The 17,654-nt window shown below is 39.3% G+C and overlaps 1 protein-coding gene across 1 annotated transcript in view; it reads right to left on the minus strand.

The window, feature by feature from the left end:
* LOC113536546 (heterogeneous nuclear ribonucleoprotein L-like) overlaps nucleotides 1-17,654 on the minus strand; it is a 74,533-nt gene that overhangs the window by 4,826 nt on the left and 52,053 nt on the right. The window contains exons 5-11 of the mRNA XM_053238097.1: nucleotides 15,285-15,379; nucleotides 15,073-15,145; nucleotides 7,717-7,788; nucleotides 7,114-7,328; nucleotides 6,824-6,945; nucleotides 1,318-1,519; nucleotides 60-117 (exon numbers count right to left, since the gene is read on the minus strand). Coding sequence (XP_053094072.1) covers nucleotides 60-117; nucleotides 1,318-1,519; nucleotides 6,824-6,945; nucleotides 7,114-7,328; nucleotides 7,717-7,788; nucleotides 15,073-15,145; nucleotides 15,285-15,379 — 837 coding nt within the window. The remainder of the gene's footprint in view (nucleotides 1-59; nucleotides 118-1,317; nucleotides 1,520-6,823; nucleotides 6,946-7,113; nucleotides 7,329-7,716; nucleotides 7,789-15,072; nucleotides 15,146-15,284; nucleotides 15,380-17,654) is intronic.

The raw sequence follows: 17,654 nt of genomic DNA on the forward strand, positions 1-17,654 counted from the left end.
CAATTCTCCAACATTACAAACACAGAAACAGATGTAAACATGCTAACATAGGGACTTACGTTTGGCATCAAACACTTTGAACTTGATGAAGCCTGGAACGTCCTGCTCTGTGCATAACTGGAAAAGATCAATAAGACAGAGAATGTGTGAGTGTCACTAACAACAAAGCATCAAAACCTTATTATTATTACAGCTCCCACAAATATAATACATTCCCTTCTATTGTACTCATTTGCGCATGCAAGCTTCCACTCCCAAAATGACTTTTAGTTTTAGCAAATTACATTGAGTGTAAAATTCTCTGTAAACCCTGTTAATAACTCAGTTTGCATATTTTTTTTTGCAGGTGTTATCAAATTTCAATGTGTTTTTATATGCATAAATCAGTGTACTTTGTAAATTATGTGCTTATACCACTGCATCATTAAATTCTCAATTCTGATTGGTCGGAAGGTGATTAAATTTCTACAACAGCAGCTTTGACAGGACAAATTACAGGTTTATATTAATCTAAAAAAATATTATCAATTACTCGTTCTAATTCTAATACGTTATCGTTTCTATAGTAACAACCTTAGAACTTGTATGATGGACGCTTCAGATAAACTTTTTTTAAATTGGAATTGTTAATACAGTGACATTTTCCATGAGGAGATATTTATTTAACATTTACAGAAGGAGTCTCCAGTGTCAGCACTTTGCAACAGTCAGAGGTAAGGGTGTAATTTTAAAGCTTTCCAATAAGAGAAAGCCTTCAGGACAGGATTAGGCATTTTCTTATTGTTTAATTAACTTCAAATGAGAGGGAAAAAAAGCTAGGGTGGTGAAGGAATGACTGTTTATAGCTGCTATAATATAACTGATAACAGTGGATGCTTCACAGCATTAAACATAACTATAAACAGTTAAAAATGACGTGTCACTGTTTAATAAATTAAGGGAAAAAAAGCCAGTGTTGGAAAGAGGAAAACCTTTTGGACGTGCTGTTATAATGAACTTCAGTGTGGTAACAGAAACACTCCATTGTGTTTTATTCATTACCTAATACACTTTAAAAATGCAGTAAAATACACTATATTTATGGAAGAGAATTCATTTAACATGGTTATCATGGTTATCATGGCAACTGGCATTTCCATCAGTGCTAAATGTTATCAGAGCGTAACAGAAGGCATGTTCTGACAGCAGCAGGTGACAGGGACTGAGTGTGGGTGGACGTTCCCGGGTAACAGCTGCACTGACGGCTCTGCTCTGCTCTTTTTAATGCCATCACCGCTTTTCTCCTGCATTCTATAATCTTGTCCAAACAGCACTAACCCTCTGCAGGTCGTCCTCAGAGATGGAGGGAGGGACATTGTAGAAGTGCAGCACGCATGACGGAGGTTGGATGATGTTTTTGGACGCCTGCCCAGCGCTGGTGAAGCGGTTGTTGCGAGTCATGGCAAAGTCTTTGTAGCTGCTCGAACCGTCCTCCAACTCAAAGACCTGGCTGGGGATGACCGCATGCTGCTTGGACACGCTGCATAGCGAGAGAGAGAGAGAGAGAGAGAGAGAGAAAGACAGAGAGAAGAATTGAGGAGAAGATGGTAAAACAGAAAATGATAGACGTTTCAATCAAAGAAGGACAAGAAACAAACAGAGGCAAACTAAATGGTGGAGGAGAGACAAGCAAGAACACAAAAGAGAGAAAGTGATTATCATCCTTCAGAAGTGAAGGCTGAAGGGAGCATCAGTCAGGAAAGACAGATTTAGAGCACTGAAAAAAGCCCTTCAGTGTTATTCTGGAAACGACACCACAGGCAACGAAAGGAGACATGGCTCTCGGCTAGAAAAAGAAAAGTCAGACAACAGCGAGAGCTATATCTTATTATAAACAGCTCGACCTTCAGCTGCTAGTGCATTTTTCAGCTCGTTAAAAATGGTTACTGTTCATCCTCAGCATAAATCCTCGCCAGTTTGGCAGCACAGAGGCACAGAAGCACGGCTTATGTAAATGCACACAGCAGCTTAAATCACTGTTGCACGAAGGCATCTTTGGCACCTTCTCCAGTTCTGTACATGCCCATGCTGTAAGCGCCGGAGGATCAAAACCAGCAGCTTTTTGTTAGAAAGAAGCTGGTTAGGTTAATGAAATGACAGGTTAGTGCTCGTATGCTACACATTCTCTTAAGTCAATCTGCTCCTACACCACTGAATTATCCTGATGGATGAAGTAGGTCGATTCAACAAGATGTCTCTTCATCCCCCAAGGGCTCTCGAGCGAAATATAATGAGAAAAAAATGAGGCAAAGAATTCTTTAAGTGTCTAACACTAGATGAAGAGCAGTTAAATGCTGGAAGTTTCCATAATGTAGTTCTTAATGTATAAAGCTTTATCGTTCAAATAGTACCACATGACTAAAAGCCTTTTTCCTGTTTTTTTTTTTATTTTTTACAACAACCCTAAGTTCACATTAGCAGGCAATAAAGCGACATGTGACTGTTCATTTTCTATGTTCAACGGATATAAAAAATCTACACGCCCCTGTTAAAATGGCAAGTTTTTGTGAAGTAATAAATTAAACTAAGATAAATCAAGTCAGAACATTTTCCACCCTCAATGTGAAATTACAGTGTACAAAACTTCAGTGAAAAACAATCAGAAACAATTTAGGGAAAAAATAGGAAAAATAAAAAAGTTGCATAAGTGTGTACACCCTTTTATAAATGACGATGTGGCTGTGTTCAGACCAATCACCAATCACATTCAATCTCATGTTCAAAAGTAATTCTCATACAGCTGTCATCAATGAAATTATTCTCATTAACCCCAAATAAAGACCAGCTGTTTCTGTAGGATTTTCTTGACATCTTCTTGGTTTCAGCTGACTGCTGAAGCCATGGTCTGCAAAAAGCTTACAAAGCATGCATGGTATCTCACTTGTTGAAAGGAATCATTCAGGAGAGGGGTCCAAAAAAATTTTCCAAAACATTAGATGTACCATGGAACAGTGTGAAGGCCATCATCAACAAGTGGAGAAAATGGAGCACCACAGTGACATCACCAAGAACAGGACGTCCCTCCAAAATTTACAAAAGGACAAGACAAAAACCAGGGAGGCGCCAAGAGACCAACAGCAATAATGCAGTAAGTATGTGATTACTGATAATAATGCAAGTACTGATTACTCTCTGCATATGACAACAATCTCTCGTATTCTTCACACTTCTGGGCTATGGGATAAGGTGGCTAGACAAAGGTCCTTTCTCACGAAAAACATCCAAGCCCAACTAAATCCCCCCAAACCATGTGGAAGAATGTGTTATGGTCTGATGGGTCGAATTCCAAAAGGTATAATAATTCCATAATTCCAAAAGGTATGTTTGGTGCAAAAAAAGCACACCAACAAAAGAACACCATATCCACAGTGCAGCATGGTGGTGGCAGCATCATGCATTAGGGCTGCTTTTCTTCAGACAGAACTGTGGGTTTATCAAGTTGGAGGGAATCATGAACAGCTACAAATACCAGCTGATTTTAGTGCAAAACATTCAGGTGTCTGCTAGTAAACTGAAGATGAAAAGGAATTTCACCTTTCAGTACGACAATGACCCAAAGCATACATCCAAATCAACAAAGGAATGGCTTAACCAAAAGAAGATCAGTGTTTTTGAATCACCTAGCCAGAGCCTAGACCTGAATCCAACAAAAATCTGTGGGGTGACCTGAAGCGAGCTGTGCACAGGAGATGCCCTCACAATTTGATGGATCTAGAATGTTTTTGCAAGAAAGAGTGAGAAAATATTGCCAAGTCAGGATATACCACGCTGATAGACTCTTAGCCAAAAAGACTGAGTGGTGTAAAAAAAAATCGAAACGTGTTTCAACAAAGTTTCAGTTTAGGAGTGTGCATACTTACACAACTAGGTTATTGTAAGCTTTTGATTTTTCCATTTTTCCCTAAAAAAGTTTGATTGTTTTTCACTTTAGTTTTATACATTGTGATTTCACACTGAGGGTGGAAAAAGTTCTGACATCATTTATCATGGTTTCATTTCATTTTAACCGAGGTGTGTAGACTTTTTATATCCATTGTATGTGTGTGATACGGATTTTCTCAACTCTATGCAAAATAGGTATGATATAGTAAAGTGACAAATCCAAAAAAATGCAAATAATTCCTTAGACCAATCCTATGGAGTGTGTGGTCCGATGTTTCTTCAGTTCCCCGCTCACTACTTTAGTTCCTACCAACATTTAGTTCCCATTTACTGTTTGACATGAAAAAATGGAAGAAAAACTTTCTTTAATATTATCCTGTCATATCATCCTTTCTTTAAACATGCATAGAGATATTAGGAAGAAAAACAAAGCTTAGAAGGAAGTAGCAGAGAATGCTGGTGCAGTGGTTAGTGTACATAGCTAGGACAGTTGGCTTGCTTTGCTAAGCTGCTAGATTAATGAAGCTAGCATGAAGCCTTGCATTTAAATCAAACTTAAATGCATAAAAAGTGGTGTGTATGAATCGCACTTTATATTACACTCTATATGTTGGCTTCTACCATTTCTCTGTGGAACTACCTGAGATAAACTACAAGTCTTGCGAGTATGTTGTTGCTCGCTAATGTGAACGTAGGGCAAAGAGTTGCAGCTACTGTGAGAAAATGTGAAATCTATACCTGCTGTGGTTTCTTCATTTATTACTGGTGACACAAGCTCTATTTTTACGCATCATTAACAAACACAGACTTTATCTACTTCACACAAGAGACTTGTTTTAACAGCTCGCTATGGTCCACTAGGGCCAATCAACATACAGCACAACCAACACACACACCAGCTGCATTTCAAACACCTGATGGTGCACTATTTTCACATACTTTTTAAGTGCACTTTGAAGTATGAGACTTGGGATGATATATACAACTCTATAGGAAAAAAAAAGAGAATTCATAATTGACAAGACTATTGACAAGAGCCTGGGGAAATGAGACGTTTCTGTTTGTTCCCATTTCATAACGTCTGGGTATTTTTTTTTTCAGCGAAACTCCAACTGCTCTCTAACTTCTCATAGTCCAGAGCTGACAAAACACGCACGTCACTATGACTGTAAGCAGCTTATTGGTCTCGGGGTTGTACAAAACATTGACTTCAAATAAGATGTCTGCGTGTGTTGACATGCCAAATGCTTCCTCCATTCGTTAAGAAGGCTATTAGCAATCTAATGAATATTAATGAACAACAGGGGTCTGCTTTATAAATATTAATAACTAGTGAGGGAAGTCAGTCAAAACCAACTGTGAGATGCAAAAGCCGAAAAAGGCACACTGCAACAATTTAGGTATGATTTTAAACCATCTCATGAATAAAACAAAAATGCCTGAACCTAATAGGATACGGGTCCTTTAAATGCAGAGTGAAAATTCATAGTGACGCAATTAGCATAATGTGATTTGTCCTCATTAGACTACAAACATGCATACATTCCTGTGTTCATTTGGTTTAGCTCAAGCACAGGCTTTTGGTTTAACTAAGAGTGCTTTCCCAACTATTAGCCTATTGGATGTGAGTCCGAATGAGAGCATAATTGATACCCAAAATTGATTCATTTGGTTTGGTTTCACATTGCGCATGATTTTTTATTTATATTTTTGGTTCCCCCACCCTCCCATTTTGTGCCCAGTTTGGTCTTGCCAATTCCAACCCACTAGCTAACTCTCCCCTATCACATAACAACTTCTAACCAAGGAGTGTGGGACTAGCATGTGCTTCCTCCAAGGCACGTGAAGCCAACCTCCACATCTTTTCTGCCCTAGTCTACACGCACGAGTTCACAGACACCCGTGATTGGCTAGTGTCGCTGTGAGCAACAGGGGAGAGAGAATGCCATCCCTCCCATCCTGAGAGCACGGCCAATTTTGCTATCTCGGCCCCCAACTACGGATGGCTGTGGAATCGTCAGGACACATTGCAGATGATTAAATGAACCCAAAAGCAAAAAAATACAAGGGGACATGTAGGCCTGAAGACATACTCAGAAATAAAACTCAGAAATACAGTGATGAAAAAAGAAACAAGAGCACATAGAAATCACAAAAATCACCTGAGAACAGAGAATATGGAGCCAGTGCTAAAGAAATAATTCGATAATTATAAAAATGTCTAGTTTTAGGGCACTTTCACGACTATTGGTTCATTTGGCGAGTCTGAAGTTGTGCAAAATTGATACATTTGCTTTGATATTTGTTTGGCTTGGTTTCCCATGGCACACAATTAAACAAACAATAAAGGAAGACGTTGTTCGAGGGGTGTGTAGGGCAGAAAACTTCGGAAAACTCTTTCATTCATTGGTCAGAAATACAGCGATGGGAAAAAAGGAAATAAACCTTTGATAAGTGAGTAGAAATCACAAAAATCTCCTGAGCCTTTAGAGACGGAGATGGAGTCCGTGCTAAATAAATGAGTAGATTATTTGTTATAAATAACTAGGTTTTTTAACGTTTTGTAGCGCATCCATCATTTATTGTTGTTTACAGGCCCAAATATCCAGAACACACGATATTTCTGCAGCGCTATAGCTCCATCCTTTGGCATAGTTTAGCAGCTCGTCTCTTTAAAAAAAAATGCTGCAACCAAAAAACACAGCATGTTTGGTTCAGGTCCTGCAGCTGGGTCAGTTTAGAGTCGAACCGCTTTCGCACAGGAATCAACACGCGTTTGGGCTGATTGGTTTGGTTTGGGTGCAGAATCACACTAATGGGAGATCACAGGGTTTCATTCAAAGATACTAAACACTGCATACCTGGAGAGCTTGTGTGATTAATAAAAGAAGGGCATCCATACCATACGTTAAGCCTCTTGCTGAAGACTTTGATACTGTTAAGATGTGTGACGGCACGGTCGACCGCATACTCATCGCCCATCTCCACCAGAGCTGTTCCAGGCACACTCTTCATGAATTTCACCTGTAAAAGAACACGGACCACATTTTCAGCAATGCACCGAGCTGTTGACTTTCATAGCTTATTGCTTATAGGTACTTGTGGTTAGTCCATCTTTTAGCTCCACTTCCATTAGGGAAAAGTCAGGAATGACAAAACACTGCAGCACTGTTCCTGTCATGGCCCACTCACCTTCTCAATGTTACCATAGAGACAGAAGAGGTTGAAGATGCGGGTGCAGTTCATCTTGGCGGGATGCAGGCCGCTCACCATGGCAACAGAGCTGGAGGAGTGGCCAACGTAGGAGGAGGTCTGGGGCAGAGGGTACGCCACAACATCGGGCACCTCGTGGGAACTCCTCTTGAACCTGGTGTTACTGGGCAGAGGCAGCAGGGGGCAGTGTGTCCCTGGATAGCCATGGGGGGTAGAGAGAAGGGAAGTACTGTCAGTCACAGAAGGCAGCTGTTAAGATTCTGGTGCAATGCTTCAGAAACGAAAAAAGAAAGAATGAGCAAGAGAAATTACACACTATTTTCTAGTCTGATACACTCCGGTTCCCTTGCAGGTCCTACTAATTACACCGTGCTTAGCAGAACACTATCTCATTCCCCCTCCCTCCCTCAACATGTCATTTCTCTCCTCCATCTCTCCCTCCCTTCCTACATCCTTCTCTTCTACCTCCCACTTATCTGCATGACAGAGGGTGAGAAAGCTTAATCACTCGAACTGAGAAACAGCTGCAGAGAGACAGGCGGGAAAAAAAAGACAAGCCGAGACAGAGTGATGGAGACTGACCGTAACCGTTGTCGCTGTATGAGGACGGATGCTCCCCCAGGATGGCCTGCCTCTGTCTACCTTTACCACGTTCTGTAATCAGAGCACATATCCAGAGAAGAAGCACAATGGGGGTGTGAAAGCGCTAAAGAGTCTAAACAAACCACACACACACACATACAATCATCACACGTAGATAAACCATGCATAGAGAAAACGAAAGGAATGAGAGGTGAAGTGTGATAAGACGTGAAATGGCAGCGGTGCACAACTGCAGCGCAGACTGAGGTGAAGGGGCACAAATGTGAAAGAGATCCATTCCTGTAGCCGAGCAGATCATATAATTGGTTACCACTTTAATGTTCAAAAAAAAAATGCACACTTCATGACATTAGTATTATAAGGTACGGTCTAGACGGTGTAGATGAAAAGCATATCTATACATCTCTCGAATCTACATTTACAGCAAGGCCTAAAACTTTACATTAAAAAAAGTAAAAGTTTACTTTTTAAAATTCTGGGACAGCTGAAAGTGAAATTTTGAACACTGGCCAAACAGAGAACTGTGTTATTATTCTGCAAGATTAAATACCAATAGGCTTTATAAGGTTGTATCTCACTATTAGTTTCCTATTAATATTAGTTACTATTACTATTAGTTTCCTTTATAGTTTCCTATTAAACTTTTAATCTTATTAAATGACAAATAATTTATAATAAACTCAATAGAGGAAGACATTTTGAGCCAATTAAGACCACAATATAATAATATATGCATTTTACGAATTTATATATGAATTTATTTTTTTCTAAATGTATTCTCTAAGATCTAAAATTCATATGATTTCACTTTTTAAAACTGGATCTTGTTCCTAAACAACTAGACGTTTTACCTTAAAATTTCTTGCAAAATATTTAACAGTGTAAAAATATGTTTTAACACGGGTTAACAATGTTAACATCTTAACAATGTTCAATTTATTCAGTTTATTATTCAAGTTAATGCTATCTGATGTTAGCCACAGTATTAACTTTCCACGACACTAAACAATTTTTAATGTGGCAGAATGTTTATATGCTGTAAAACCAGCAAGTACAGTACTAATACCTGTACTGTGAACTGTTTTATACATTACATTTTATTACTGTCCTGGATGATATGTAGAACATCTATAACTAAAACTTACTTTTTTTACTTATACTGAGGCTTTAATTTTGTTCTTTTTGGTCAGATCGTTAACAGAATGTGGATATTGATTGGGCAAGGTCACCTATGTTGCGTTCACCCTATGTTCATCCTGGATGATGATTGGCTGGCAGATAGAAGCTAATGAACCAAATTTATGATATCAAAACCAAAGATTTTACTAAACAAACACCACAGGAAAAAACTGTATTCCCCAAAATGTCAGACAGAAACTTATAATACTGAGATCGCGACTTTCTTTTCATGTTCTATGTTCTTAGGCCATTATTTGCAGTCTTGCTGTTTTCTTTCCTCCCACATCTGTTCCACCTAGCAAACTCATTAACAAGACATTTACAAGCTTAAAATGGAACGGCTTTCTTACTGAGCGATAGTGAGATAATGTTACGTTCACCAAATAAGCAGCGAGCACAGGTACACCTCAGGGATGTATTTTGTGTCTGCTTCTGTTATTGTTATTACTGTATGCACATGAGGATTCTAATCTAATTTGTTGACGAAATGACAGTAATAGTTTTTATCACTGCAGAGGATAAAAACAAGTACAAATAAGAGAAACAAGAGTACAAACAAGTCTATTTTGAAAGGTGTGATACTAAGAACTAGTTTTGGTTTTACACATTAACAAAGTTGACCTTTGGGTGATTTTCAGGAAACATACATGACACAAACCAGTTACGATAAAGAGAATAGAAGCAGTAGATGATTTCATGTCTTTACTCTTCTACTCCTGTATAACTGTATTCATTTGTCTACCACATTGCTGTTGAATTCTCAAATATGATTGGTCGGAAGGTGTTGATTAATTTTCTGATACTGTTGATTGTTGATATGCTGAAGCTTTCTGTAAGAAGATGCTTATTTATCATTTAGGGAAGGAGTCTCCAGTGTCAGTGCTTTATAACATTCAAGCTTCTGCCATGTGAAGGTCTTCAGGACAGAGGAGTTTGCACTTGCCAATTTCTCAGTAGCATGATAAGCTGCATTCTACATTCAGATACATCTACATTCACATTTCAGTAAAGCTGCTTTGTGGCAGTATGTACTGTTAAAAGCACTATACAAAAAAAAAACTGAATTAAACGACATCATTTTTAGTAGTCAAAAATACTTTTTTTTGCTAATTACAAGTCCCAAATGCAACATTGCAATATTTTGGAAATTTAACTTAATTTATATTTGGAAAATGAATGGGGTTCCTCCTTCCCACACAGAATATCTGTACATGGATAGAGATGATTGAAGCCTCCCTGCAAATAAGATCTTCATCCTCCTACACTCAGTCAGACAGCATATGTTTGTGAGAACAAAGAGGCAGTGTTACAGTTTCTATCAAGATTTTAACTCCAGGACTTGAATTCATTATTTTACTGAATTGCTTTGTGCATCTTAAATCTAGAGCTCAATCTTTGGATGATCATTTCTGTGTGTTTGTCTTCAAAGTTTTTATCTGTATGGTTTTATTAAACATTTTTATTTATTTAATGTATCAAAATGATTGTTATCTTATTTTATTCACTATATTTGGCACTTTTTATAACAATTCTAAAATTCTATAAAGGTTTTTTAAGATCAATGGCAGTAAAAAGTGAAATGATATAAAATTAAGAGATGTTTTGAGTTAGAGTAGAAACAAGAGACGACGTAGAAGGACAAGAAGGCAAAAAACTGCATCAAAGGCAAAATGCAAAACGGGACCATGGACGGTTGGAACGGCTATTTTCTTTCAAAAGTGTCCTGGAGCTGCCCATAATAAACAATTTTTTTACAGTCAAGTCTTCTTTGCAAATCAGGTCAAGCCATTTGACAGGACATTGCATCAGTAAAAAAGACAACCCAAAGTGAAAATGTGGGAAAAGGATATTTATATCCAGCTGTGATCCAGTAATGGAAATATTCATGGAGTAATGAGAACCCAACTGTGCACAGCGAACGATGCTGGAAAAAAAAACCCTGTTCCTTCGACAATAAGCACAACACTCACTTTCACATCCAACAGTAAATCCTCCAACTGATAACAAACAGCAGGATGGAGGAAGACAGGTTGCTAAAGTTGATAAAGTCCTGAGAAACATGAATTTTTATAGTTCAATTAAGCACAAATATTGAAAGTTCATTTCACAAACAGAGAAAGACGGTGTCTTGTTATTTACAATCATGACTGCCTTGTTATTCAGCGCTGTCTTGAGATTTTCACAGAAAAAGAAAAAAGCAAATGTGATGAGGATTTCCGCACTGATGCAACGCGCGAGGCATTGTTACACCACTTCAAAGCAAGCAAAGGAACAAAGTATTTCTCAAAACTGTCAGACTGGAAGGAGAACAGAGCAGAACGCTCCATCTCTCTTTCCATTACTCCTCTTCTTTTTCTTCCTGTTCTCTCTCTACTTAGCTCTGGAGGCCTACAGGGAGAAGTCATGCAGAGTGATGCTAATTGCTACAAAATGAGCGGTTAGCGGTGGGAGTTTGCGGGCACCACCGGTCTATGTTTTCCACACAGTGAGGGGGAGGGGATTAGGACTCAAGGTGACCTTCACACTGCAAATGTCGAGGTCCTGTTCTACTTGTCTCTTGTTCATACAGCTTTGGATATCATTATTTCTTCTTATTTTCATTCCAGTGTCAGCGCCTATTTTTCACAGGCGCTGTCTCAAGAGCTCATTTAACGATTGGGCCGTCTTACCATCCAATAGTACCATTAAATCTGTGTTAAGTCGACCCTGAATCCTGTCAAACACCAGTTGACCTTGTTGTTGGGGGAAAAAGGCAGGGGTGGGTGCAGTTAGGTGGGTGTAAACCTAAAAAAAATCTCTAAAGGGATTGATTTGAAATATAATCAATATGCTGCCAGGATAGCTGTGTTAAGACTGTGGACATGAAGTTACCTTGCTAAACAAAAAAAAAATATTTTTGAAATGGCCTTGACATTCATTTTTCTTGATATTTTGGCCAGACGGACTCTATTATATTCATGCCTCTGAGAAGCATTTCTTCTACACCTTCATGATGTTTGTAATTTTACAAAGTGCTGACTGAAATACCTGAGCCCCGGTGGAGAAAAACAGCAAAGGGAAGGAAGGAATGAGACAGAGAGAGACATTCCTTTTATTGCTGGCAGCTCGATTAATATGCTTTTATTTATTTCTGCAGTCCACGATTCAATTAGCATTCAAATTCCAGCATCCCGTCTGCAACTCAATAATAAAACAATGGAGGCTGACAACGTGCACATAGCGCACCGCTGAGAGAACTGCGCCATGGACAAAGTCAAACAGACCTTCGAATCCCATTGAGAAGGCTCCAATCAATTGCTAAACATCACCAGCTCTCTGGTGATAACACTGTTTATCCTCTATTTGTGGAAAGAACTAGGGGGGTATCGGCAGCTGCAGCAGTGCTGCTGTGATCCAGGGCACCCATAAGATGGCTAATCACATGGTGTTATGCCCTTGCAATGTATTTCTGCTGTTTCCAAGACTGTCTCACCTCATCCTCTTTACCCACTCATCATGCTTCTTCCATCGTTTTAATCTTTCAGTGATGCTTTTTTTCCCTACAATCACTTTCAGGTTTCCATTACAGCCTTCTGATACCGAATAGTAATGTAAAGACCTTGATGGACTGTCAGTAGCGTGCATTTGGGGGCTTTTATGAGTATCTGTGATGGCGGGTCAGTCAGCCAGGTCATGCTGAATATCTCGCAGGAATACGTCTAGATTTTTTGCCACTTTTTAAGGGACTTCATTTATATATGGTTATATGGTGGCAAATGACCATGCATTTAAGCATGTACACTATTGTACCACATGTGACAACTGACATGTTTTAGGTATCTGAAACTGTTGACTGATGTAAAACCATTGGGGGTAAAATAGACAACATTGCACATGGATGATCGGAAATGTCACAAGCCTCCAAAAACCAGGCTTCTCTGTCCAGAATATCTACACTGTTGTCATAGAAAGACTCTTGTCCTTCACTACTTCTAAGAAAACCGCTGAGTTTTGACCTGAGGAATTTGCCACGGTGTGCTACTGAAGTGGTGGTTTTGCTTTAACTAGCTAGAAAAATGGTCCAATATAGAACCATTAAGGATTTTTGGCTTGTCTTTCTATAGAACCCTACAACAGATTTTCCCTAGAGGAGTCTGAGTAGAACCAATATAGAAAGCTAATAACATTTTACTATCCAGCAATCCCCAGAGGAACCCTTTTTTATAAGAATGCATGTTGACATGAGACCTATACCCTTAGATGAAAAGGTTCCATCTAGCACCCTTAAAGGTGTGCTGGTTTGTTCCTCTGGGGGAACTCTTAAAGCCACTATGTACAAGTCTACAACAAAGGGTTAAGACCCTTAAAGGTTTTTCGATTTCTTTTTCTGGGGGAACCCTTAAAAGTACTATGTAGAAGTCTACAACAGAGGGTTAGTACCACTTTAGGGTTTTATTTGGTTTGTTCCTTTGGGGGAACCCTTAAAGGTACTATGTAGGAGTCTACAATAGAGGGTTAGTACCACTTTAGGGTTTTCTTTGGTTTGTTCCTTTAGGGGAACCCTTTAAGGTACTATGTAGAAGTCTACAACAGAGGGTTAGTACCAGTTTAGTGTTTTTTTTGGTTTGTTCCTTTGGGGGAACCCTTAAAGATACTATGTATTCCAAATACCCCTTGGATACTTTTTTCTAGTTGTGTACTCTAGAGTCTTCAATGCCACAAAAGAAGAAAAGAAGCAAAGGAGGACAAAGAAAGGTATATTCCTCATCTGCAGACTATGCTGACAAAGGTCTACTCGACCTGTCCTTCTTTAAGTAGGACACACATGCCTCACAGACGTCTCAGCCTAAGTGAAGGATTGCCATCTCCAGCTCAACTTGCGAGGGACAAAGCTTCTTGTCGTGCCAGCAATTCCTTCGACTCAATATTACATTATATCAAGCTTGACTCCTTGTTGTTACAATCAAGGTCGGACCAGCTAACCTTCAGAGTGTGTTATATTCAGGTGATCTCCTGATCTTACAGATTTGATCTTTATAATATCAAGAAAATCAGAAAAAAATCTGTTGGAATACGTGACAGGCACTTGGCAATTCACAGCTCAACTACTCACAGTTCTTGCACTTTTTGACCCTTTTAAGACTACCCAAATTTCCAGACATTCTATGTTTATTTTTCTTGGTATTTTTAAAGATCATTAACTGCAAGACAGATTCAGTATCTTGAGTTTTACTTTGCCAACTAATTATTCATACTTTCTCCAGAATGTTCTCTGAAATTTGAAACTTTTCCAACCTTTGCAGAGCTACTGAAGCAGTGTATTCCCACCTCATGTGAAAGTGGTCCTAGGATAGATTCCACATCATGTCCCGGAAAAATGGTAACTGAACATGAATGAACGAATGGACTCCCATTACTTGTTAGCTTCGTTAGCCCAGTAACTAACGTTATTATTAGGCAAGCTTTTTGGCCTGTTGTATAAGGATACGCATTGGCTTTCCAAACAATTGTTCCACCTAAAGAATGAATCTATGGAATCCGGGAAATCTTACTTCCAAGTATCATCACTTGGGAATGCATGACAAGTAAGCTATGGCTACTCTAGAACACTGCTATTGGTGTTTTGAGTGGAAATGATTATACCCAATAAATGGTTAACCGGAAGTATGCATGAGTCTGCATGAAAACACCTATTGTTATGTAACACCACTGTACTAGTGCTTTATACTACATTCCTCATGTTTCTTTTACTCCAGTCCATGTGTTTGTGACTCTCTCTGTATCTCCTATGTGCCTTTGATCAGTTGGTGGATATTTTGCTTTGCAGCTCTTGTATCATTGTCAGCTCATTTACCATATAGATATGTTTGGTTTGTATTCTGCCTCACTTGGAAGTTGCCTAGGATAAAAGCATCTCCCAAAGGGAATAACTATAAATGTAAATGCGCTTCCAGCTGAAAGGATGTTATTGTGGACCACACAGCATGTTTTGGCTCTCATGCCTTTCATAACCCCAGAGAAAGAATTACAAGATTGAAAGAAATTTCAGAACACACATGCACACAGAAACATGAACAAGACATAATGTAGATGAGGGGAAAACAGTGTCGATAAGCAAAGATGGCCATGCATTTACACCCATACACACATACACACACTCTCAGACCAGTTTCTTACCTCGTCTGACCAAAAAGGGTTTGGTGTAGTCCCAACTGTCGTTGTCGTTTCTGATGACGTTGAGGCGTGAGGGCTAAAATGAGGGAGGGAGAGAGAAAGCACAGCGGCAGTGCATGTGTGTTAGGCTCCACCGGTGGGTGTGTGTACGTGTGTGACTGTGTGTAAGTGTGTGCAGGAGTATGTGTGTGTGTGTGTGAGCGCTGCAGATTTACCCGAGCGTACTCGATTTTCAGTGTGCAGCAGCCGGCGTATATGTCGGCTCCGTTGAGGGCCGCTTTGGCCTTCTGGGCATTCTGGACCGATTCAAATGTGGAGGACAGCCAGTCAAGGAAAATCATAGCAAAGCCCAAGTCACTGCAGGCATCTGAGCATTTAGGACTCAATCCAGACAAAAACTAGGCATGAACTAACTAGTTATACACTTCTGCCTTCCATTTGAAAGGCAGTTAAAAAAAATAGACAGCATTTTTGGGTAGCAATTGCATACTCACAAAATATACCCAGTCAAAAGCTTTCTAAAAAATGTGAAAATGACATCTCTGCCAATGTTAGTGTGACATCTAGATCTTTTTTATTTTTCAGAGAAGCAGAAAAGACGACTATTATGGTTGTACACAAGCCGAAAGAAAATACATATATTTAGGGCTCTTTCACACCTCTATTTGCCGAGTCAGAATCAGAAAATTGATACTTTTGGTTTGTTTGTCCATAACTTATTATCGAATTTGGTGAAAATCAGAAAACCGGTCCAAAAAGCAAAAAATACGCTTTTTTCATATCTCATGAGCACTAGTTGATGCTGCTCCGAGACTGTGCAGGTACCCTTAAGTCATGATGGCTATGTTTAGTCTCAATACACCAAAGCGTTATGGAGATATAGGCTCACATCCATTTCGGCATGCTCATTGTCGAACTCGTTCGCACGTTATTCAAGAACGGTTTGACTAATCAACTTGAATTCCATATATTTTTGTCGGCATGGTCTGAAGATGGTCGGATTAGATTTTTATGAAAATCGGACGAATGGTCTAGGAGGAGTTTGAAAAAGTAAGTTTTCAAAGCATTACAAAATGGCAGACAGCAAGTTCGGCCGACCATGGCATAACTGATATCATTGTTCTCAGCATGACCCAAGGAATCTATCTTTTGACCACAAGGTGGCACTGTCCTTAAACTTTCTGAGTATCTTCAGGGTATGGTGCAGAAGACGTTCGGGAAATACAGCATTTTACGACTAAATTGGCCAACACCCAAAATGGTCGACATAGGAAAATTTCATATCATTTGCCTCAATGTGCCCCACAGAATCTAAAGAGATCAGATTCAGGATTTTAGGCCAAACCTTTCAGTAGTTATTTAGCAAAAAATACGATTTTTTTTTCATATCTCATGAGCACTAGGTGGCGCTGCTCCAAAACTGTGCAGATACCCTCAGGTCATGATGGCTATGACATACACTAAGTTTTGTATGAATATGCTAAAGAGTTACAGAGATATAGCCTGATGTCCATTTCGACATGCTCATCGTCAAATTCCTTTGCATATTATTTGAGAATGGTTTGACTAACCAACTTGAATTCAATAACTTTTTTCGGCATGGTCTGCTGATGATCGGATTTGAAAACCGGACAAATGGTCTAGGAGGAGTTTGAAAAAGTAGGTTTTAGAGAAAATTCAAAACTGTGGAAAAATTTTCATGATGGAAAATTATGTCAAAGGGCGCATTCGACCTTGCACAAGTCAAGGAATCTGAGGAAAAAAGAATTTTGTTTGCAGCCCTTACAGTTCAAAAGTTATTAGCATAAACATGAATGCAACTTTGAGCTGTTGGTGGTGCTAGAGAGTTTGAGATAGCAACTCCAAATTTGCTTTGGTAACGCTTCAGACTGTCCTCTATCTGTGTGCCCAATTTCATAACTTTCCTATGTATGGTTCTATGGGCTGCCATAGACTCATGAGCAGCAGAAGAAGAAGAAGCAGAATAATAAGAACACGAACGATTACAATAGGCGCCTACGCACCTGTAGTGCTTGGCCCCTAAAAAAGATATACTCTCAGCGCAAGCTCAAGTCTGTGAGTAAACATATGCGGGGGACAATAATCCGGAGACACAACAATGTGGGTTGCATGGTGGCCAGGCAAAGTCAAAGCCAAGGCTAGCTGTCTAAACATTTTGTGAGTCCATATGTTCAAGCCACTGTTCAGAGAAGCATATTAGCAAGCATGGAGGCAAAGCCAAGCAAGATGTCTTCATGTGCAATACTAAAGTCCCTTCTGCCTTTTGTCTAGTTTGATGGGCTGTAATATGGGAATGCTAGATATAGACTGCGGCACTAAAATCACTAATAAAGCTGAAATACCTCAGGATATTCACTATGTAATATCCATCCAAATACTCAGCTTTACTGAGCAGCTTTTGAAGCCACTGTGTAAATTAGGGCAAAATCAGAGAGTGCACTTTTGATGAGTAAACTACTTGCATGAGACACCGATGAGGAGAAACATCATAATAATGAGATTTTCTTTCTCCCTCAGCAAAAGTCATCTCCCAGTGAAGCTGAGTATTCCAGTATTTCATTCAA

Source organism: Pangasianodon hypophthalmus, chromosome 11 (assembly GCF_027358585.1).
Source record: "Pangasianodon hypophthalmus isolate fPanHyp1 chromosome 11, fPanHyp1.pri, whole genome shotgun sequence".
NCBI classification, from domain to species: domain Eukaryota; kingdom Metazoa; phylum Chordata; class Actinopteri; order Siluriformes; family Pangasiidae; genus Pangasianodon; species Pangasianodon hypophthalmus.